This window comes from Triplophysa dalaica, chromosome 11 (assembly GCF_015846415.1).
Source record: "Triplophysa dalaica isolate WHDGS20190420 chromosome 11, ASM1584641v1, whole genome shotgun sequence".
In the NCBI taxonomy this organism is placed as follows: domain Eukaryota; kingdom Metazoa; phylum Chordata; class Actinopteri; order Cypriniformes; family Nemacheilidae; genus Triplophysa; species Triplophysa dalaica.
In genome coordinates this window covers 6,637,351-6,661,653 of record NC_079552.1, presented here as the reverse complement: position 1 = coordinate 6,661,653, position 24,303 = coordinate 6,637,351, and the positions used below count along the sequence as shown (strand labels likewise).

General features: G+C 38.1%; 1 protein-coding gene across 2 annotated transcripts in view; it reads left to right on the top strand.

Moving 5' to 3' along the window:
- The window catches only part of macrod2 (mono-ADP ribosylhydrolase 2), a 473,143-nt gene that overhangs the window by 427,933 nt on the left and 20,907 nt on the right, over positions 1–24,303 (top strand). The window contains exons 10-14 of one of the 2 annotated variants that reach the window (XM_056760614.1): positions 10,874–10,924; positions 13,774–13,815; positions 17,324–17,368; positions 22,601–22,639; positions 23,663–23,707. In XM_056760614.1, the coding sequence (XP_056616592.1) occupies positions 10,874–10,924; positions 13,774–13,815; positions 17,324–17,368; positions 22,601–22,639; positions 23,663–23,707 (222 nt within the window). The remainder of the gene's footprint in view (positions 1–10,873; positions 10,925–13,773; positions 13,816–17,323; positions 17,369–22,600; positions 22,640–23,662; positions 23,708–24,303) is intronic. The other variant, XM_056760615.1, reaches the window with a different exon arrangement.

Here is a 24,303-nt window from a genome sequence, read left to right as displayed (position 1 = left end):
CCGTGTAGCATTTCTGTCTCTTTAAAGGCCACGTCTCTCTCAGGAAGCCCTTTTTCAATTGCACTTCCATCTCCCTGGGCGCAAAGCAAACAAATGATGTGAGTGCAGGCCACATGTAGCCCCGTGGACCCTCCCAAGTGTCCTGCTGTCTCGGTGTCCCTGAAGATCATGCCATTTCCATGACAAGACCCTCTGGAGGTTTCCAAATGAGCTGCTTGCCAGGAGGATCATCATTTGTATTGACACAAACACACACGTGCTAGTGGAGGAACCTTAAAAACATATTACCGGGAGAATAACATGATCCACCATTACTTTTCTTTCTCTCTCACACATGCACTTCGACCTGCGAAATACAGTGTGAAGCTTGTCATTTTTTCCCACTTGCTGAATGTTTTGTTTCTGTCATGTTTCTGCCACACACATACATACACACACAACGCTCTCTACTTCAGGTCTCCGTGAAAGATAGAATTCGCCCGAGAATTTGTAATTATATCAGCCAGTCCCTGTTCCCCTGCAGCCTGTGCCTCTTTGTGTTTGTGTTTAGAAATGAGATGGCAGAGGCTGCCTTTGAGTTTAGGGCCAATCAGAATGAGCTGCAGCTCATTTCCACCAATGCTTTCTCACAATTGATTCTTACCTTCTAATAAAGATACATTATTTGTTACATTGGCATACAGATAAAGAAATATCTATATATATAATGTATATTATATTATTATAATATATACTATACTGAACTTTATATATATATATATATATATATATACTGTATATTCAGTAGTTTAGGCGTATTTAGGCAGAGCATTTATTAACTCGCAGTAAACACCACAGTGTCCAGGCTTACGGAATCTCCAACATCAATATTTTAATAAATTTTGAGAAATGAATCACTTCTTCTTGTGTATTACTTAAGTTGGAGGGGTTGGACATTAATATCTAGATTGCGCAGCCAATTAGCTCATTCCGGTGTGAGGTTCTGGATTGAAGTAAATCCACCAGTAAGTGGCCGTAGATCACAGTGATTCGAGTTGTGGACCATTGACTGTATTTCACCACATTCGCAAAACAGATTTTCCATCATTTTCCAGCGGTGGAGGGTTTCAGTGCATCTTCCTTGCGCTGTGCTTATTCTGTTGAGTCCAACCCATTCTCGGCGGGGAAGATCTGATCCCGGTTGCATGATGGTTGGGTTGAGTACGAGGCTACTGTTCTGTACATTAGCATTTTCCCAAACGGCTTGCATTACAGCCTTGTCTCATGGTGGCTGTCGGTAATTAAGTGTTTTGTACGGGTGGTCAGAAAAAGTCCTAAGGGTGTTGTTTTCGATCTCTGTGATCCGTTTGAAGTATCGGGACAATATTTTGTCTTTGGGGATTTCAGGAGGGGCAATGTTTTACAGGACCGATAGCGACTCGAGCTTTGTTGATTTCAGGCACCCGGTCACTATGCGCATTGCGGCGTTGAGCTCCACATCAACGTTTTTTGAGTGGGCACTAGAGTTCCAGACAGAAGCATAGTACTCTGCTACAGAGTATACCAACGCGAATCTCGCAGTGCGAAGAGTGTGTGCTCCGGCACCCCATGTTGTGCCGGCTAACTTCCTAAGCCACCTTTCCTCGCCCCACACAAAATAAGACATTAACATCGCACTGTCGGCAACAAAGAACGGGAAAGCAGGATGGTACCGGATGTTTTTGCCTTTTGGAGGGTCCAAAATCCCCCCAGCCTCCCCTCAATTCAAGCACTGGCTATGAGTAACAATACGCCCACCAAGTAATTAAATACTAAACAGCCATGGTATAAATGTGGCATTACAACCTTGCAGATACTTCAGCAAGTCAATTTTGAAGCTTAATTAAGAAAGCTTAGTTATGACTAAAAAAATTCAGTCCTCTCCAACTCAAAATAATCTATTGAGTCTATTTTTTACAGACTGTAAACGCCTTTTGAAAAGACACATAATATAGATATAAAAATCCGAGCCAATTGGAAAAGATGAAACCAGTCACTAGAAATGTTTGAGTTGAGCTCAAATGACATGTACATTCACAATACATGTACGCATTTGACAGATGCTTTTATCCAAGTGCATTCAAGCTATACATTTTATCAACAAATTACAAGTTTGGTTAAATCTTAGTATATTTCTACTTTCATAGTGTACATAGTGTATGAAAATAATTAAAATCTGGGTTAAAACAAACCATCACCCTTAACACAGGAAGTGTTTGAGCGTTCAGGTTAATATTGCTGAAGTCAGTTATGGTTTTATTATTAAAATGTGGGTCAGAGAAGCAGACACGAGCGGTGATTATTAAAAGCAAAGTCTGGTTTGGTAGTGTCAGAGGTTAGCGATGCTGAGACAGGGTCGTCTGCATTAATTGCAGCCCTTTTGAGATTATCATGTTTTACGGTCATGAGACCATCTTTGTTTTTTCCCTTCTCTCTCGGAAATTGTAGTTTTCCTCACTTCGAATCGCACGTCAATATAATCAAAGCAGTTGTTTCTCTCCGGGCCTTAGACGAAGTTTAAATTGCCGTGTTCTGTAATGGTATTTTTCTTTAATGTGAGAATCATTATGAGTTCCATACGGAGTTATTATCTGTAGTGAAGGGTCTGTCGCACTGTTAAACAAGCATCATCGCCTCGTGTTTTCTTGGTTATCTCATTAGCACGGTTCTCTGTTTATTAGATATTGATCGACGCAGGAGGAGAGAGAACATTCCAGAAGAGTGAAATTATCATGAGGATGGTATATTGGGGCGAATCGTTGTGAAGTGAGATTTGAAGTGCTTTTTAGATGGAGAGAGAGACAATAGAACTGAATTAGCTCTGCTGGTGTCCCTGATAGCGGCGGTTGTAAAATGTGCGAAAATAACAAGGGCCTGACAGCTCGATCCCAACACCTCATCATCATCATCATCGCCATGGGAACCAGCGTGCCAAGAGCTGTGGAAGAGACGTGCTCATTTAAACTGAGCTTAAAAGCCACACTCGCGTCTCGCGCCGTGGCTATTCTCTGGCTCTTCTCTCTTGCACGCCGCATACATTTTCTCTCACCCACTCACTCACTCATGTATTCACACTAGTCCTCGTCTGTTCTTGCATCCGTACAACTGGAAAAAATGTCATTGTCGTGCTTGCTAAACTAGAGACAGGTTATTGTGCTGTCACTTAGCGAAATAATTTGGCCACATATTTTTGTTGTAACTTTGGTGTGCACACGTTTGGATGTGCATGTTCTCGTAATCTCTTCATATGCCACTTTTTAAGTGTGTGACAAATAGCGAATAGAATGCAATGGTGGCATTTGCATATGGGAAATTGTCTCATCAGTGTATGCCTCCCAACCAGCTGTCAGATTCACAGGAAAAGCGGCTCCAGAAATGAGAAAATATTCCCAAGTGACAGCAAATAAAGGATTCTGAAAACTGTGCTGCGTGTTGTGAATCCTTGCCTTAAGAGTTCTGAATGCAAGGGGGTTTTCTTAATACTCATGATTGATGAAATTTGGGACAAAGTCTAAGATCACAACCTCAGAAATGGTGCGACTTTTTGGAGAGCACGTTTGGAAAGCAAGCTCGAAATGACTAAGTTACTGAGAAGATACCATTTTGAAATACATAATATAATAACCCAGCTCTTAATACCAGGCGTTTTCAGATTTTCAGACATTCAGAACAATGTGATGGAGTGCGTATAGGTTGTTGCTTGGTTTCTACTCACCCACAGATCTTAATATGGCTGTAAAGAAATATAATTATTCATGTTTGCTTAAGGATCGCTCTGACTCCGACCAATGACAAAGTTTTATTTAAGTATTACATTTCTTTATTAGTTAAGAACTTACAGCTAGATGGAAAGTTTGTTTATAACTAGCATAGCATGCTTATAATTAGATTAATTTTTATTACTGTCGGAATCTTTCGTATATTGTTCGGCAAGTATACAAAGGTACTCATCAGAGAAAGTTGTCATCTGTGACAAATGACTCTAGGGCCGATTGGAAGATATTGTCCTTCAGCTGTGCATCAACAAAACACTTTTTCAACATTAAAGACGCACTGTCCATTTTAAAACAGGAAGTGGCCAACAATGATCATCCATCACATTACATTTCTGTGTTTATGTCAGGTGGACAGTGGCACATCCAGCTTGTAATGAACAAGGATAGATATATTTTCAGCCCGCACTATTAATGTTTTTTGATGGTCTGCTCTTTTATCCACCTCTGTTACCTTGGGTGAGAATGAGAAACACACAACGTCTTGGAGATTTTTCTCATTCTGTTTTAAAAAAAATTATCAAATTGCTTGAATTCCATACTTTTGCTACAGTATCCCGCATCCAATCAATTTATAAGTTAAATTCGTCATTTTCCTCACATACTGTAGTTTCTCTACATTATGTTTTTAGAGGTTTTTTTGTCTTCATCTCTACAGTGTTAAAGGGATAGCTGTCATGAATTTCTCAACCTGTAGTTGTTCCAAAGCTGTATACATTTCTTTGTTCTGTTGAACACAAAGAAAGATATTTGGAAGAATGTTAGCAACTGACATTTCTTGGACATCATTGACTACCATAGTAGAAAAAAAATGGTAGTCAATGGTTCCCCAGAATTTTTCCTCAAATTTCTCAAACAAAACTCGAGGGTGAGTAAATCCTGACAGAATTTGTATTATTGAGTCGAGTACCCAGATCTTAGCAAGCCTTATTAGCAACCCAAATCTAATTCATACATGTTCAAACTTTGGAGGTTTCTCTTGTCATTCGGCTGTAACCGTTTAACCCAAATCTAAACAATATGCACAAAAACAATGAATAAAACATTAGCACAGGGCTGACAGTACATTGCTGAACATTGCCGTGTTCTGTTTGTTCCTCAAGCACCACATCTAAATCTGTGTCCTTTCCACTCAACTGGCTTCTGTGCACTTTTATGGCTGCTTTCTTGTACAGCCCCGACAACCCAAGCCGTTCCTCCACCGCAGACAAACTTCTGCTTAGAAGAGAGAGATCTCTTTGAAGTCCTGTCAGTTTCTGAGACAGCGCGGCCGTCCTGTCAACAGCGCTTAGCGGTGATGCCATCCCCATAATCCAACTGTTATCGATGCCCAGCGGAACAGTCTAGGGTCCGTTATGTGGGAGTTAGCAGGTTCATGTCTACGAGGGGATTCTAGAGAATGTCTAGTGTTTATGAAGGAGAGAACATTGCTCATCACTCGGCTGGATTACTGTAATGCGATGTATGCGGGGTTAGTGTGTCTTTGGTCACTCATCTACGGATGGTGCAAAATGCTGCTGCGCGTCTTTAGGATCTTTAGAATACTTTAGGATCAATTTTAAAATGATTTTATCTGTTTTTAAAGTGCTTGATGGTTTTGCCCCACTCTACTAGAACAAAACTCTGAGAGGAGACGGTCCCTTTGCTGTGGCAGCTCCTAAATTGTGGAACGCTTTGCCTATGTCTATTAGACAGGCTTCTTCACTTTCTTCATTCAAATCACTTTTGAAAACTTTTCTCATATATTTTTAAAACCCTAATGTTGACATTTTGATTGTTTCAGTGTTTACGTGATATATCTATATCACATGTTTGTATACGTTTTGATTTGCTTCTTTTTCTGTACAGCACTTTGGTCCACTTCTGTGGTTGTAAAGTGCTTTATAAATAAAGTTTGTTTGTATGATTTTTTGCTCTCATCACTGTTTGCTGTCCGTGGCGCTGCCATTTATGAGTCAGTGAAGGGCTCACTTGAATGCATGTTGTTAAAGGATACGTTTGTCAGAAAAATAATCAAGTTGAAAGCTGTGACAAGGTGTGAAATCACTTAAACTAGCATTGTTTTAATTAAGCAAACATTTTTTATGAATAATTAAATGTTTTGGTGTCTTTTACTGATAAGATGCAAATGTTCAAAATGATTTCAGTAATTCACAATATGGCTCTCCAATAACAATAATGGACAAAAAATAGTAGCTAAAAACTACTATGCCCTCACTCGATCGCTCACTCTCTCCGCCTCTCCCTCATGGTCCAGCACCCACATCCATATTTACATGGTGTTCTCAAACAACCGCCCCCCCCCCCGCTATCTTTAATGGAGGCTTTCCTCTCCCAGTGCTACCGTGTAGGAAAGCCTATCATTTGTAAAAGCGGGTGTTTGTAGTGAAATGATGGTCACCCACTGGAAGTCAACGGGTCCTCCTGGACCCCTGATAGAGTTGGAAATGAAGGCTGTGCATGCAGCATCACTCGTCTCCAGGGAACAAACGCCGAATGTGTTACGGTGCATTAATATCATCAAACACGCCATAGGAATTTTTTGAAGTGCCACCGTGTATGGGGCTTTACACAGCTAGGAGTACAACCATTACGCTTCACGTGAGGATCTTGTAACGGTTCAGCTGCGTGTTAATTTCACGGAATGATATCGCTTAAGCAAACAACTTTTTTTTTTACATCTAAAAACTGGAATGGGAGGATCGCATCAGAAAAGAAGCCTATATATATATAGAGATATATATCCTGTCAATTTGTCAACATTTATACCTGCATTACATCAGATTATTTGCAGGGAAGTCGAACTTAAGTTATGCAGCATGAGATATCTTTAAATAGGTATTCTTTTTTCCTTTATAATCCATTAGGAAAAGGGATAAGGATATTTGTCGCACTCCAGCGCTTTAATTGATTTATTAAAGTCATTGATAGGTTTGGGAGGCCCTGAAACTGATTAAAATGCTTTTAGACACAAGCAGATTGAAAGGCAGCATGTTCCAGCACACTCTCTGGCCCCCAGAAGCCCATGTCTGGCTCTCCTTGAGGTGCAAATAGAGAGGATGTCTGCTGGTGTCTGTGCGCGTGCAGTCCATCTGGTCAGAGGAATTAAAACCGTCTCTGGTTAGCTTGCTTGCTTGTCTTCTGACTCCATTTAGATGTCTATTGTTGTGGCTCACATAATCAATGCAACATTTTTTTGAAAGAAAACAATAAAACTAAGCAACTTTTCTAATAGAACTTTGTTTTTACAGATTACTGAAAGTATAGTATATTCTACATAGATCGCGGGTCCAATTGCAAGGAATTCATCATATTGTTTCTACAGTAGCCCTAAACAGACAAACTGCTCTACAGAGCGCGTTTCGTAACATTATCAGTTTCAGCAAAGAAATGTATTTCTTCTTTCTGTGTCAGCTGCCATAAGGCTTCAAAAGAGAGGGGGGGGGAGAAGTGAGCCATTGGTTGCAATTCACAACCTCACTATTAGATGACGCTAGATTTCACTGGATCTTTAACATTAAATACGATTAATAAATCCTGTAAAAGTATAGTTCATTGTTAATTCATGTTATCTAATAAATTACCTAAAGTTAACATGCACAACTTTATTATAATGTTTAACCAGAAATTTTTATGACAAAAGGTAAAAAGGAAAAAGAGCAAATCATAATTATTTCATTATTTTATGGACTTGTTTGTTATATTTTATGTCACTGTAGATAAATAGTATTGTTATTATGAATAAATGCACTATATTGTATATCACTTTGAATAAAAGAATCTCCAAAATGCGTCAATGTAAATTTATTTGGGTTTCTGACAGACTAAAATTCAAATTAGTCCTAGGGTGTGACGCAATAAATATAGGAAAAAAACTAACAATGAAGATAAAATCTCTTATGCTATTTTATATGATAAATATAAATAATATAAATCAATGTAATATTATCAGTTTGTTTTCTAAAATTTGATATGTCGCACAATATAGGACACATGTATGATTTATTTGTCAACTACCCAACTCATAGTATTTGGCAATTAAAGTGATTCTGTTTTTATTTTATTCATTATTATTAAAAATGTATTAATATTTGTAATAATATTCCACATTAACCTATTGTTTAAAACAACCCCTCATTTCTACGGAGAACTCCACTGAGCATATGCTGAATATTTATGAACACTCTTACCTTCTGTAAACAAACTGAATAACACAGCCTCTGTTACAATCACCTGCGGTCTTCACCACCCATAAAGCCCAACGATGCAGCAAGCACAAATATGTCGCATTCTGCATTTAGCATAAATGAAGGTGCAAAAAAGCACACGGCAGCATAGCACAGCGTAACATTTACATCGCTCTCATTGTGATATTGTATAATCAGCTGGCAGCATTTCTGCACGAAGAGCGCTTGTTCTCTGCTGAAGGTTGTCCAAAGGTTTTACTCTGTGACCAGCATTACTCAGCATGTTATGATGTCACAGCTTTCTCGCTCTTTTCTAGATAAATGCGGAGTGTGCTGTTATTCGCTGTTAAACAAAAGAGAAACATGGCCCCAGCTTCAAGAGTCTTTCGCTCCTGAACAGATGACAGGAGCATTTCATCAAAGCGAGAGCTTTTGCTAAAGGCTGAAGCGTCAACGTGTGATGTTGTGTCTGTCTGTGAGGATGACGTGCTGATGAGGCCTGCTGGAGGCTGAAGAAACCGAATAACAAAGCTATTTTTGAAGTCGACGTGAATTGCCGTTCGCAACCCATCTTGTGATGAATATCTAAGTGGACGAGATATTCAGTGAGGGACAAATTTGAAGTTTTTTCAACAGGAACTGAATTGATGTTTAGAAGTACATTCTGATAAAAGAAAAATTTCTTTGTTGAATATTTGGTATATTGGAAAGAGTCTGGAAGAACAGAACCAATTAAATGTTAGCGGTGTATGAATTGGAACCTGTTTGGTTTGTGGTAATAGCTACCAGTCGTCAGGGATGGCTAACAAGCTGTAACCAGCCAGGGAAAAGCCTTGGCTGGGGTTGCTGGGCTTCAGGTCCAGTAGGTTTGGCATCACGCAAGATGAGAATTAAACAGAAAGAGAGAATTCAGAAGACATATTGACTTTTTGGCTGGAATTCTAAGCTGAGAGTGTGAAAAATAACAGAGGTAAAAGAAGAGCGCGCTGGATATACAACAGAGTTAAACAGAGCAGTAAACCTGCACAGGAGAGAAGAGAGGGAAAAAGAGAATAGAGGAGTTGATAAAAAGAGCTGAAGCACTGAAGGAATGCTGATCCCTGTATATTTGCAGTAGCCGGCGGAGTGTGATAGGTTTGAAATACTCGCTTACTTGTTCTACAGTAAATCCTAAACTGCAGCTCTAATCCAACAATACTTCAAAAAGAGCCAAATATTGCATCCTATAGACCATGCCAACATGGACAGGTTGTGAAACATGCTTTTGGCTTTGTAAAACCATGAAGAAACTTTGCAAGGTGGGACACAAAGCAAAATCGCCCACATCCACAAATGTGCCAATTTGTTTGCACATACTAAGATTTAAGATTATATTTGAAGAGTTCATTTGCAATATGATATGTAATATAAGTTGAGTGGTTTTGATTAAGTAATATTAAGTCAAAAATAAAGCTAACTAACACAGTGAAAACATGATGACGTAATAAAAAATATTTTTGAAATTGAAATCCGAGTTTTTAAGCAGATAAACTCTAAATTGTATGCTGTATGCTTTCTGCAGGTCTTTTTATGGGATAGTTCACCCCAAAATCAATCTATTTGTATGCATGCAAAAAACACAAAAGAAAATATTTTGAAAAATGTTGGTGAACGAAAACCTTTGGTCCCCATTGACTTCTATTGTGTGGAGACAAAAAACAAAGTCAATGGGGACCAATTGTTTTTTTACCAACATTTTTCAAACTTATTTTGTATTTTGCAAAATGAAGAAAGTCATACAGGTTTGAAATTTCAAGAATGTGAGCAAATAATGACAGAATGTTAAATTTTGGAGTTTATCCATTTAACTCATTTGCCGCCAGCCTTTTAAAAAATAAGTTGCCGCCAGTGTTTTATAACATTTTTACCCAACTTTAATGGCTCACAGTAAATTTTCTGTAAAGAATATATGGACAAACAATATGTCAATTGAAAGAACAGAGTCTCAACTTTTAAACAAAAGAAACCGTATTCTTCTATCTTCATTTCTTCGTTTTTTATCACTCAGTAGATATGGGTAGGTTTCTTCCAGAATGCCTCGTTTTGATTAAACAGCTGAGATAAATAACGTTTTTTGTCACAGATTCCGCCCAGATTACACTCAGAACAATCATTAAAAACCGGTAAAACCTATACGTTCTCGGATTCTGTACTTTTTCCCAAAGGTGTGTAATAGCACCACCTGCTGTACAACAGTACAAACACTGATTGCCGTAATAACTCGTCAATGGCGGTGAAAGAGTTATGTCAGTTATTTACTTTCTAAGAATTTTATTTTGAATTTTTCTTATTTAGCATTTTTTTCTATTCTACCTTTATTTTTTTATAATTATATAAAATGTTTTGTTCTTTCTTCACCACAAATGCAGTTGAGCATCGCTTCTCTTAACCAACTAACCCCAGTTAAATCTCAATACCTCTGCAAATGCTGAATTTAATTGGCGCATGGATAATATCAAACAGCACGATTGTCTTTTCACAGATGAGTGTTTGATAGCAGCTTGAACTCAAATAATACATCAATCCGGATCAAACAGACTGTGAGCTGTCTGCTTGTCTCTGCTCAGCTTACATTAGAGCTAACTGCCTGCGGGACTCAACAAACCACATATTTTCAATCCTTAGAGAAACCTTGGATTAAATGTAAAAATCAATGCTTGTTCTGCCTCTGTTTCCTGTTCAGCTCCATTCTTAGGTCTCGAAAAGGTCCACTGCTGCAAAAAGATGTTATTGTATTCCTGCTTTGCTAAATTCTAGTTACGGCGCTAATCCATGCTCGCAGGGCTGGTTTTTTGATTATGTCAGGTTTGACGATGTAGCTTTTGACCTTTCCGTTCTCTCTCCTGTCTTTCACAGATAATGACGGCCATGAGGAGGAGGAGGAGGAAGATGCTAAAATGGAGGATGGTGAGTGACGTTTTTTGCTAATGCAGTTTTCACCTTTGCAAACAAGCCAGACGAAATGTAATCTGCAGCATCTGAATCGCAATGTCGGCCCTTGATGAATCAAGCTTTGTGTTGCGAATGACAGCTCTGCAATTGGCTGTAAACAAGAGTTTGTGTTTACTTAGCGTATCCCTGAAACAGTTTGCTTGTGTTCTCACAGGGAATCTACTTTAGATTGTTTGATTGGGATGAAGGATATGGGGTGATGCACTTTGCTTCATAATTGAATCGCTCAGGACCAAATTTAGATTGAAACTAATGAAAAACGAATAGGACCTTGTCGTTCAGGCACTGACACAATGAAACATTATTAATTTGGAATGCGGTTTGCCTTGCGTGTTCTCAGCAGGTCTCTGTTTGAAACGTCTTTTAACACTGGTCCATTCAAATGTAGATTTGCAAATCGTCTTTGTTGACTTCCAGACAAACAGATTACATGGCCTTCATCTGGATGCCTCCTTATTACATCCACGAAGGGACAAAAAGCGATAAAGGTGTTTCATTGTGACTAATTCGTGTTTTCCAGATGAGCAATACACGGTGGCAGGTACGGCATTACAAATGCTTTAGGGCTAAGCTAATTCTCAGCGCTAGGCTTGAAATCCAGCTTACACACATGGACACAGTTCCAAATCTGCTAAACCACTGTCAAAGAGACAGCTGAGCATTTTAGTACTGCAATCTAATCTGGGTTTATCTCGGGGTTTCGACTGGACTACAAACCTAGTAGGGTTGTCACTAATCCAAAAACACATCTAACGCTACTATGCCAGCTGTAGTATATTGGTACCAAGTTTTGGATAAAAGCGTCTGCTAAATGACTAAATGTAAATGTAAGTTGTATCACGATGCTGTGCCATGTTCATAATTGAAATCTACAAAATAAACCAACATTTCCTTAAGGGGAAAGTTCACCCAAAAATGAAAATGATGTCAGGAATTACTCACTTTCTAGTTGTTCCAAACCTGTATACATTTCTTTGTTTGGTTGAACACAGAGAAAATATTTGGACGAATGCTTGTTACCAAACAGTTTTTGTAACCAATTGACCACCATAGTAGGAAAATCAAAATGGCAGAACTCTTCAAACTGTTATAAAGTCATTTTTCCTACTATGGGTCCAAGAACTGTTTGGTTTCAATCATTTTTCCAAAAATATTTTTCTGTGTTTATCATAACAAATACATTTATACAGATTTGAAATAACTTGAAGGTGATTAAATGATGTAATATTTATTTTTGAACGAACTATCCCTTTAATACACAGATCTAAATGAAGCATTTCGTATTTACTATAGTAAACTGTATTATACTGTATATTACAATATATTGTATAAAGCTTCCTTTAGGAAATACTCAAATACAAATTTTTCAAGTGGGAACTAATTCAAATACGACACATTTCATTCGTACAGCAATGTTTATGAAGAGAAATGTTAGGCTTCTTTAAATGTGAAACTAAAACAGGTGGCAGCGATAATTTATGAATCATTCAACCAGTTCAAATTACTGATTTATTCATGAACGAAGAAAGTGTCTTAATGAATGACTCGCTGAATCGTTTTCTCATCGGAGTCGTTCAAAACACGGACAAGAGAGAAACACCCGCAGACGTAAGTGTTCAAATGAAAATGAATGCGCATATGCAACATAACTTACTGATTTGGTCCAGTTACAAAAGGTTTTCCATGTTATTTTTTTACCAAAACGGTTAAATGTTGAGCCGAAAAGGCGAGCATGGTTTCTACATCTGATTGAAAATACAGACTGTGATAAAAGAAACCAGATACAAAATAAAGTCTCCTAAGACTTTAGAACATTATGACTTTTTACTACCGCTTTGAGAAAAGTTCACAGGACTGTAGCTGTCAGCTAATACTAGCATCAAAACCAGACTCGGTCTCTGCTTCAGTTGCACACAAGGGTTTTTTCAACATTATTGAGGTTTTCACGAGCACATTATAAAACATTACTTCTGAATGGCTTCGAGCAGTGTCTAATACCCCACCGAGCTACTGTAAGCCTTTGTGTTGTGGCTTTGTGTGGTTCTGTTTACTTCTGCACAAAACCAGGGACACCGGTCACCTCTTTTGTGGACGCTGTTACACCTCATTGTAAACGTCGGATCAGGATGACCTGACATGGCAACACCTATCAGGATTCTATCTTATTCACAACACATCAAGCACCACGTTTTCTTTCTTTCTCTCCCTCGCTTTTCCTGCCCCAGCAGTTTCGGCTAGCTTAGCGTCGGTTTCATTCAGTGAATATCTGACTGGCAGCCAAGCCCTGGCCTTTAGCACCGCTTCACTTAGCCAGGGCTCTGATTCGCTCTCTTTTCCTCTTGATCCAATTCAGAGGCTCGAAGGGTTGCCATTCTTACCCCCCCCCATCCCCGTGTATTAGTTCTCTCTCTCTCTATCAATCAATCCCACTCTCTCTCTTTTTCCGTTTTCATCCTGTCTTTCACCAAAATCCCTTACAGTACACTTTCACATGGCCCATTTTTTTATCAGCCGGCACACAAAAGCTTCTGTTGATGCAGAATCAACTGGTGCATGTATATGCGCTCCAGCAGGGCCTACAACACAATAACAGGATATTCCTCAGCTCATTTCACCTTTATCAGAGAACTTCACCGTGCCAAATCTGTGGCTTGTATTATCCACAGTAGCTATTCCTTGTATATATATATATATATGTATAGACTGGTTGTTGCTCTTTTCAGCGCAGAAATGTGTTTAAGTTGATTAATTTGAGATTTTAGATTTAAGACTTCTTTTGACATCTCTATGCTTTTGTTTGACAGATAACACACTGACTGAGGGTGGAGAAGAAATTGAACCTGGAGGTATGAGAAAATCTTTAGCTGTGTGTGTGTGCGCGTGTTGATGTCTTTGTCTAGGCCGTTAAAGTTTTCACCTACCTACATGAGCCTTTTAGTTGAACCATCAGAGTCAATATTACCCAGAATTCCATTCTTCTAAGCATTGCTGAGGGATAATGAGAGCGAGATGGAGTCTCTTTGGGTTATTCTTTCAGGGTATGGAAACCTGTTTAAGGAGCCATTAGCTTACAGATTCTGCCGTTTCAGCCTCTTGGCTTATGCAGCGTTGAAACAATTACTCGCTCCCCAATAAGATGGACCAGAGATAATTAGATTCTTACACTGGAGGACGATACCAGACTATTAACACCACAATTTCTCCATTTGTCTTAAAGCTGCGAGGTTTGAGGTGGTGCGATTTCTTTCTTTCTTTAATATTAAAGCAGCTAGGACTAATGTCTTGGGAAATTTCCAGTTGGCTGATATCTCTCTTCAGTGTTCAACACATAGTTATATGGTCACCAGCATTACAAAGGCACATATTTTGACATTCTAACCACCAAACTACAAACTGAGGGGATGCCCTAACAAAGATGTATCATATCCATAAAGTAAATAGAAGATATATTTAAAAAAAATATGTTTTGGTATGAATGTAAAATGGGTAATGATTAAAGCAAAAATAATGATGTAATTGAAGATATACTGTAGTGAATTAGAAAACAAAAAACATTAATAGTAATTGTTGTATTAGGCCAATTTTATATGTTTTATTAAATAAAAATAATATATTTATAATAGAATAGAATAATAAATTCAATAAATAATTAATGTAATATATATATATATATATATCTATAGCCATCAAAAAAATTAAGAGACTCAAAGTTACTTTCAGTTTTTCTTAATTTCGTTTTTCTATTTATAGGAATGTGTTTAGATAAAGAGGTAATTTTTGTTACATTCTTCAAACTATTAACAATATTTCACCAAATTACAAAAAAATATTGTTTCTATTTGTATTTATTTAGAAAAAAATAAAAACTAGAGAAACAGGTCAAAATAACAGAAAAGATGCTCTTAATTTGTTTAGACCTCAAATACAGCAAAGTAAACAAGCTCATATTTACTTTAAAGCAATGCAACAGTAATATTTGTAATTGAACAGACACTGGACTGGAATGGTCACAATGCATCAAGAAATGAAAAATGAAAAATGAAATCAAATGAAAATGTCTCTTAATTTATGCTGCTGGTGAATCATATATATATTAAAATATTTAATAGATTTTGTACGCTTATATTTTCCACAAGTTACAAATATTGATACAAAAAAAGCTGTGGCTAAAATACACCAACAATTTTAATTTAATCCTTGCTGTCTATACACTTTCTGTTCTATTGTGTCTCCTAACCTCATTTTGAGAGGATGACACAAGCATTAACGCTATCTCCCTCTGAAGTGCAAACAAGCCACAACAGCATTTGTTGTGACTCTGCCTTTGAAAAAAGTGAAGAGCACAAGAAAGCGTGTTAAAGCGCAGCAGTCTCTGATTTCTCCACAGGTGTTATCCGTAGCCGTCGTCCTCTAGCGCTGTTGTTAACATCAAACGCGGTAGCTCTAACACGGTGTCGCTCAAAGAACAAAGTACATCGGTGCCTTAAATATGTTTTTGAAATAATTGATTTACGGAAAATTTGCTTTGCATACAAATTACTCTACCACCAAAGCTCGCGGTCGAGGCTCGCCTATTGGATTCCTGCGAAAGGGCCAGCCCCAACTTTGTTTTTCATGCACGCAGGAAGTTGATATACAGCCATGGCGGAATATTGCTTTGTATTACACATTCAGTGCTCTCCCAGAGGGGATGCTCTGTAACTGAGGTTAGAGCACAGGGGCTTTTAGCCAGCCTGCTAATGACAGGGAAACATTAGTGGTGTTCTCCCTAAAGCAGCATTTCATACATTCACATGCTCAGGGGAGAACTGGCCCCAAAAGCACTGATCTGGTACTATCTGTGTTCCTCGGCGGTTACCTGCGAGAAGTGTAAAGGAAAACGATACCTTATTCCGGATCAGTTCCCACTTGCCCGCCTTTACAGTCTTGCCTGGTGTTTCTCAGAGCAAAACAATGTGTGAATCTCAGAGGGTTTTCTGAGTCAGGCAGGGGATTGTCAGATGGATATTAAAGGATCAGTTCACCAATAATGAAAAGTCTGTCTTCCGTTTGAAACCCGTATCACGTCTGCTACTCTGTGAAACACAGAAGAGGATGATTATAGCAGATTTCCAAGTTGTTCTTTACTGTACAATGAAAGTGAATGATGACTTCCAAACTAAATATTTTGTAAATAATGAGGTGAAGTGTAATTCAATATAAAATTTGTTATAGACCAGAGCGGTCATACAAGATTTTCGGTCACACTTCAGTATAGAGGGCAATTCTCGCTATTATCAAGCCATTAACTATGACTTTTCCCCCAATAAACTCTTAATTTGCTGCTTATCAAAAGTGAATAAGTTAGTTGTTAGGTTAAGGTATTGGGTAGGGTTAGGGATGTAGAATGTGGTCATGCAGAATATGTGATTTATACGTACTAATAAACAGCCAATGTGCCAATAATAAACATGCTAATAACAACTAGTTAATAGTGAGAATTGCCCCCTATACGAAGTGTTACAAGATTTTCTATAAATAATGACAGAAATGTAAATTTTGGGGTGAAATGTGACTTTAACTACAGCAGACATCATAGACACAGTAGTATAACCACAAAAAAAATGTCAATCCATTTGGTTTGACCGATCAGTGCCAGGTTGTGCCCTGAGACAGCTGTCTAGATGCTTGGGTGGAGAGAGTGGACTTCTTCACCGAGTTCCGGGAGATAAAGTGATTTGTGATGTAATCCACATAAAATCGGTACGAGGGGGTTCGGTGTGCAGAGAAATGAGCGGGATTGTTCACAGAACCGGGCTGAGCGTGTTAGCAGAGGAGAGAAGCCCCTGGATGGCTTTTCAAATGGCCTGTCAGGCGAGTGTGTGTTTAGTGTGTGTATCGGGTGGCATTTCAGAGATTAAGAGGTGACAGGTTAGATGGGCGAATCAGGATGCGGAGCATCAGGTCGGTCTGTTAACTGTGTGCTCAGCAGATGTAGAAGGCAGAGGGGCATGTTTAGAAAGAGAGATAGAGAGAGAGCAAGTCTGTGTGGGGGAAAAGGAAAGAGATATCAACCATCATGTATCACAAAACTGCTTATTACACATATCATTATTAATGCCTTGAGATAAATTATTCCTAATGTAAATTTGTGAATTACTGTTTTGTGCTTTTTATTTTTTATTTCATTTTACCTGGTTTCCATCTTACATAATTTTTTGTTGCTGATATAGAAACCATTGTCTAAAAAGCTCCTATTAACACAATCAACACTTTTTTTTCATTTATTTATCATATGTATTTTTTATTATTTTCAAAAATTTATTTCATGTATATTTTTCGTATCCTGAAATACACTTTGTTTTCCCGACACAGGTATCTTGTGTGGTCTTGGGCATTTCCTATACAGTTATGTTTTAGGTAAATAAATTCTCTAACCTTTAAAAAATCATTGTTGCACAATAGGTGCCATAGTTGAGTTACCATAATAGTTTGTTTGCAATCACATGGTTTTATGAGGGCCAAGGCGTTGCCGGAGGGCAGCAAGTGATTGTCCTCCATAGGATTTCACTATCACAAACTCAAAGTAGCTATGTTTAACGACCTGAACAATGACCAGGTGAGCCCAAATTTCTGTCATACCTTACTTGCAAATAAACACTAGCTTCCGTTAAAAGAATGAGCAATTATTAAATGAATAAAGGAAAAAAATCTTGCTTCTTTCCCATAGAATGAATGAATGAATGAGGCATTTATATATTTATATATTAATGTACACTCAAAACATTTTAAAATCATATGAGGGGGGCCTCTCCTCACCCACCACCATAGAAGTCCATTATAAGGAAACATCTTAAAGCATCAAAACAACAACCAATGAAAACCAAAACAAATACATTTGTTCACTGATATCAAACATGAACAGAAACATAAAAGTTGGTCTCAGTTTGTCACTGCCTGGAGCCACGTTATGTGGTTTCTTTATAATGAACTTCTATAAAGGACAAGCTTAACTATTCTTATCCCTGGAATAAGTGCTTATCTTTTAACAGCAGCTAGTGTTTATTACAATTAAGGTTTGATAGAAATTTGGTTTTACATGGTCGTTGTTTCATTATAATGGACTTCCATGGGGAAGTAATGCTTAACGCGAGATTTGTCACTTTATCCGTTTAATCAGGACTCGATCTTTGCAGCTAGTGGTCATGACAGGGTTCTTGAGAAGTACATTTGAGCTCACCTGGTCATTGTTTTGGAACGTTAAACCTCATTAAGTGTTTTAGAAAGTCATCTGACTCGGGGCATCCCGACCACAGATTTAGGTGTACAAGCCACTTTTATCTCCGTATTTCAGTCAATACTCACATTTTCCCCCATAATGAACAGACTAAAACGAAGCAAAACATGTTTTTTCAGTTTGTTGTAGTGAATTCCTATGGAGAAAATCCCTTTCTGCCCTTCACCGGGCACTTTGCTCAGTGCCATGATGTCATGTGCAAACAACCTATTGAGGAACAATTATAATATGTATATATTTAGAATTATTTTTTCCACGTTTACACTTTTTAATTCCAGGGTCATTTTTTTTAAGCTGGTAATTGATTGGATTTATAAAAACAGCTGTTGTATATTGAAATGGAACTGTCAGCTGACTGACAGCTGAAGGGGAGGAGTCAATGGATGCTCCTCTCTAGCTGTTTAAATTACGTCATTTGCGACCCTGGACGACAAAACCATTCTTAAGGGTCAATTTTTCGAAATTGAGATTTTTACATCATCTGAAAGTTGAAGAAATAAGCTTTCTATTGATAAGTGGTTTGTTAGTAAAGGATACTTTCTGGCAGGACAACAACAGTTTGCAAAGCTGGAATCTCAGGGTACATAAAAAGCAAAATATTGAGAAAATCGCCTTTGAAGTTGTTAATCTGAGGCACTGCAGCAGGCAATCCATTCACAAAGATAAAGTTTTTAAACATTTACAGTAGGAAATTTATCAAATATCTTAATTGAACATGATCTTTACTTAATATACTAATGATTTTTTGCATGAAAGAAAAATCAGCAATTTTTACCCATACCTTATTATTTTTGGCAATTACTTCCTGTGCTACTTAAGACTGGTTTTGTTGTCCAGGGTCACATTTGAGATGGATAGTCACTAAAGGTGGAAGTGCATTTTCAGATTTTAGGATTATATACATTTTAAGATTTAGAGGGCACAATCATTTTAAAAAGAGAATGACCCACAATGATAAGCTACCAACAATAAACGCTGTAATATTTCAGAAAAAAAAAGGAATTGTACATTTTGATTTCACCGGGACTTTTAATATTTTATTTGCTAATATTTTCATGGTAAAGAAGACAGAGTGTCTACAAAGTAGAAAAGATGATACAAACAAAGAGTATAGAGGAATACAAGATGGGTGAGGTCAAGTACTGTGAATCTTCAGTGATGCGTTAAGGCCAAGGGTGGGCGACTTTACAATTCCATATTGTATAAAGCGGCTCATGTAATTCTAAGTTTTGCACAGCTGGAAACACGGCAGTTAAGCTCAGACCCTCACAGAGAGAGAGAGAGAGAGAGAGAGAGAATCAAAAGATTCTGCACTGCATGAGCCATACGCCGCTCTTAAAACTGGTGGCCAACACACACATACACTGGAGATAGATTCTGGGCTGCTGAGCAGCTCCTGTTGATCGTGACACCCTCATTCACCTTTCTCTCTTATGTCTCATACATTTTTCATGGTGCCGGTTTTCCTCACCACTGTGTTCATAGTGCCTGACTGACAGGAAGTGGAATTTCTGGCTGTGTAAGGGCAGGAAAGGGTCTGACTTTTCTCCTATTTGTTGCTTCATGAGATGCATCCATAGTAATGTGAATCTAAATGTATGGCATTAGAAGCATTTTCTAGATAGCTCGCAAGGACGTGTCTGCTTAACAGCTGACGAAATGTACGTAAACATCCTCATCAGATAGCATTAGTGTGCGTGTACAAGCATGTGTGCGTTTGTGATGGTTTGTTTGAACGCTGTTGCGCTACTCCCATCTGCTGGCGGATCAGGGAATTGGCTTCATAATAGTCTAAAATAACAAAAACACAACATATCAATGGCTCAAAGGTATTTGACATGTATTCTCAAAGACATGTTCATATATCTATTTGTCTGCCTTTAGAGTTAGAGTACTTGTGAGAGAGTTAGAGTACTTGTGTGCATTACGATTCTCTGCTCGGCTTTGTTGTTGTTTGACAGGAAGGAAATCAATTTCGTGATAAACATACAGTAATTACTCCATACTGTGCCATTTCTGCAGAATGTCTCCCGCACAGTCAACATGGAAAAAATGAGTGCTTATCCTTTTTTGGAGCCTTTCTAAGTTTACTTCTGTGCGCACTTTGTGTGAAAGTGGCCATTGTGAAAGCACATCATGACTCAAGTAATCTGCTGAAGTAAAACAACTCTCAGCACTGTTCTCTCAGAATAATTTGGCTTTGTATCCAGGTTATAAACAACATCCCTCACAGGCGTACGCGGTGACCACATGACCTCACATTGAAACAGAGAAGATTTATCATCCCGGTAGTTTAGAATCCAATTTATCTTCAGGTTCCTCACAAGCATACCATCAAAAACAAGGGCAGACGTCAGCCTTTTAGCTATAAGAGGATGCTATTGCCGTGTGACACAGAAGACAGCTGCCCTCTTCAATGACTTAACGGACTGCATTTTTATATTATTATATTACAGTTTAGCCTGAAAATATTTGTGTTATTTTTCTTAAAGGGGTCATTTGACGCGGCTAAAACAAATATTATTGTTTGTTTTAGATGTAATACAATGTGTACACACGATTTAAGGTTAAAAAACGCTGTATTTTACACAAACCGTGCAGTTTTGTGTCTCCTCTTTGCTCCAACTCTGAAACGTTCTGATATTTTACAAAGCTCATCGCTCTGAAAAGCGAGGTGTGCTATGATTGGCCAGTGCACTAGTGCGTAGTGATTGGTTGAATACTGCAGGGAAATTTAACGCCTCTTACCATATTTGGAACATCAGGTTCAAAAGCATATGTACTGACAGGAATGCCCACCTTACTTGCGTTTAGATTTGGGCGGTCTTAGTCAAATCGTGTTACGAACTGACGTAGATTCGCCGGGGTGTGGTTACACGAGGCGTTTCATGCAGGTCTGGGTGAGCATTTGATTCTAGATAAAATACATATTTTGTTCCGACACTTGAATTTTTGCAATTTAAGTGTCTAATACATGCATGGGCAACTTAAAACACACCAAAGACACAGAAAAACACATATATCCGGCGAATTACTCCTTTAACATAATTCCAAACTGTGGAAACACAGAATTATGAGAAAAACACTGATATATTCAACCAAACATGGTTCTTTCATTAATTATTAATTCTCGTGTCATTTCGAACCTGTATGACTTTCTTCTGCAAATACACAATTAAGATATTTTGAAGAACGTTGATGACGAAACAACATTAGATGCCTTTGACTTCCATTGTATGGACTCAAAACCGACATCTTTTGTGTTCCACAGAACAAGGCATATGTTTGTTAAAAAATATACAAACGTTAAATTTAGATGTGTCTTGATGCCCTCATACTTCCTGAGAATGAAGCATTCGTATACTCTTGAACACAGCCTATACAATATGTGGTATACAAAAACTGTTATCCAGACAGTCCACTTGGGGAATAGCTGTCACCTGCGTAAAAATGCAGAAAGGGGTCAATAGATTGAACTTTAGCCCCTCGAGGATGACCCGTGCCCTCACAATAAAAAAAAAATTCACTACGTCTCAATCTGCTGTTATTGGTTGATCAATATCGAGGGGGAAGTCTGGAAGGTCCGGTGGGTGTCAGAGCGCATTTAATTGACAGCATCACAACAGGCGAGGGTAACGACAAACCACAAAATACATTTTATTACCGTCCGCCATGTCATATTGTTTTTGTTTTCCTTTTAAAAGCGTGTGGCGAGAAAATAAAATTGCTCAGACATTGCTAAATGGCTTCTCTCGCTAGCTTGTTAAAAAGGCAATTATGTCAGGCCATTGTGAGGCGCGGCAGATTATTTGTGTTGGGGTCTTAATTTTCCAATTTGTCCTAAATATCAGCTGGGTTGAAGAGAGATAGTCCAGAAGAGTTTAACCATATCGATGAAGATGAGAGGAGAGAGATGCGGAGGGTTTAAGAAACCAAACCGTATGCGGTAAAGGATTAAACATGACAAAATTAATTCATAAACGTAAACATAAACCTGTGAGGCCGACTGGCAGCGGGGTCGGGGGACTTCTGTGTGGGGTTTGTTGAGATGTATTTAGCTGTCCGCTGGGACTGTGCTCGCTGCAGACTGGAGATAGAGCTAATTAGTGTAGCGATGAAACTGCCTGTCTGCTAGATTTATTTTAATTTTGATGTGAAACGTGACTGCAACAGCAGAACAGTCATAACGGCAAACGTATGGACTTGCTTTACTGAGATTATTGCGACAAAAACTCTCTTTATATTTGTGTTTTGTTTTTAATATTTTGCTTTGTTTGTTTGCAGACCTTTAAACATGCTTGCACATGTATACTGAAGCCATGTGACATTTATACATGACTGTTTTGTTTTTGTAGGTGATGCTAAGGCAGACGCAGAGATGATGAGCCAGCCAGGTAAGCTTTTAGTGCGTTGAAAGTTGTGGAATTTTGGCTTATCATTGACCTACTTGCATAAAACACATCCGATAGGGATGAATGCGAACACTTTGAAAAGGCAGCAAGTTCAGGTGCCCCTGCATCTTGTTATCCACCGTATTTAGCTTGCCTTTTTATCTTATCCCCGCAACTTGGGAACAACAGCAATTTACATTTAGTTGTTTAGCAGACGCTTTTATCCAAAGCGAATTACAAATGAGGTAAACAATAGAAGCAATTGAAACAACATGAGGTCAACAAAAAGCACAAGTGCAGTAAAAACTGGTCTCATATAGAAACTTACAGATGGCTACAAAATCTGCATGATCTTGTACCAGCTAGTAGATCATTCCACAAATGTGAAACCGGTTCAGAGTGATTTTTCCTTTTTGGGATGACACTACAAACGGTGTTGATTTGGAGAGCGAAGGGATCTGGCGGGTACATACGTCTGTTTCAGTGAGTTACTATAGGGAGCCAATGTAACTTAATGAAGAGAGGAGTGACGCGTGCTCTCTTCGGTTCATTGAAGACCACTCTTGCCGCTGCATTCTGGATCTGCCAACTTAATGAATTCTTTATCTTCTACAACTCGCTGATTGGTTTCTTTTCCCCTAACAAATCCACTCAGAACCAAGCGATGTGCTGAATTTAAGTTGTGAAACTCCGCTGACTGTTTTGAAGATGGGATTAAATAATCCATGCATTTCAATCTCGCTTTTTATATCAAAAACTCACAGAGGTTTGTCTTATCCACAATGAGGAAATAGCATGACAGTCAAATATCAAGTTTTGATGTTCTTCTCTATAGATGAAAGTGTTCTTTCGTTTGAACCCGCAGTGAGCGTGATTAGATAACAATCATCTTCTCTTCTTTAATATGGGATTAGCCACTGCGGTCTGATGAAAGCACCAAATAAAGATTTGCCTTGTTTTTTATTTTTTTAGGCTGAGGAAAAAAGCCACAAATCTTCTAATTCTTCTTCTTTTTGGCTTCTTTAGATGAAAACTGTGGGGATGATGTGACGATGGAGAGCCAGAAGCAAGGTTTGTATTTCTACTCGTATTGTGTCCCTGGACAACAAAACCAGTTTTATGGGTACATTTTTCGAAATTGCGATTTTTACATAATCTGAAAGCGGAATAAATAAGATTTATATTGATGTATGAGTTGTTAGAATAGGACAGTTGTTAATCAGGGGCACCGTGGCAGGACATCCTCTCTCAAAAATATATTTTTTAATATATTTGAGGTATGAAATGTACAAAATATCTTCATGGAACATGATATTTCTTCATATAGTAATGATTTTTAGCATAAAAGAAAAATGGATAATTTTAACCAATACAATGTATTTTTGTCTTTTACTAAAAATGCCCCCGTGCAACTAAAGACTGGTTTTGTGATCCAGGGTCACATATTTTTTCAAGTTTTACTGTAGATTACACTCTTAACAATAAAGGTGCCTCATGATGCCATAAGGAACCTTTAATATCCAAAGAAACATCAAAAACATCACAAAAGTCCCTTTGTTGCCAAAAAAGGTTATTCAGATTATAAAAAGGTAAGAAAGAGATGGTTCTTTAATAAACCTTGACTTAAAGCTTCTTCTATGGCAACCTTTTAAGCACCTTCATTTTTA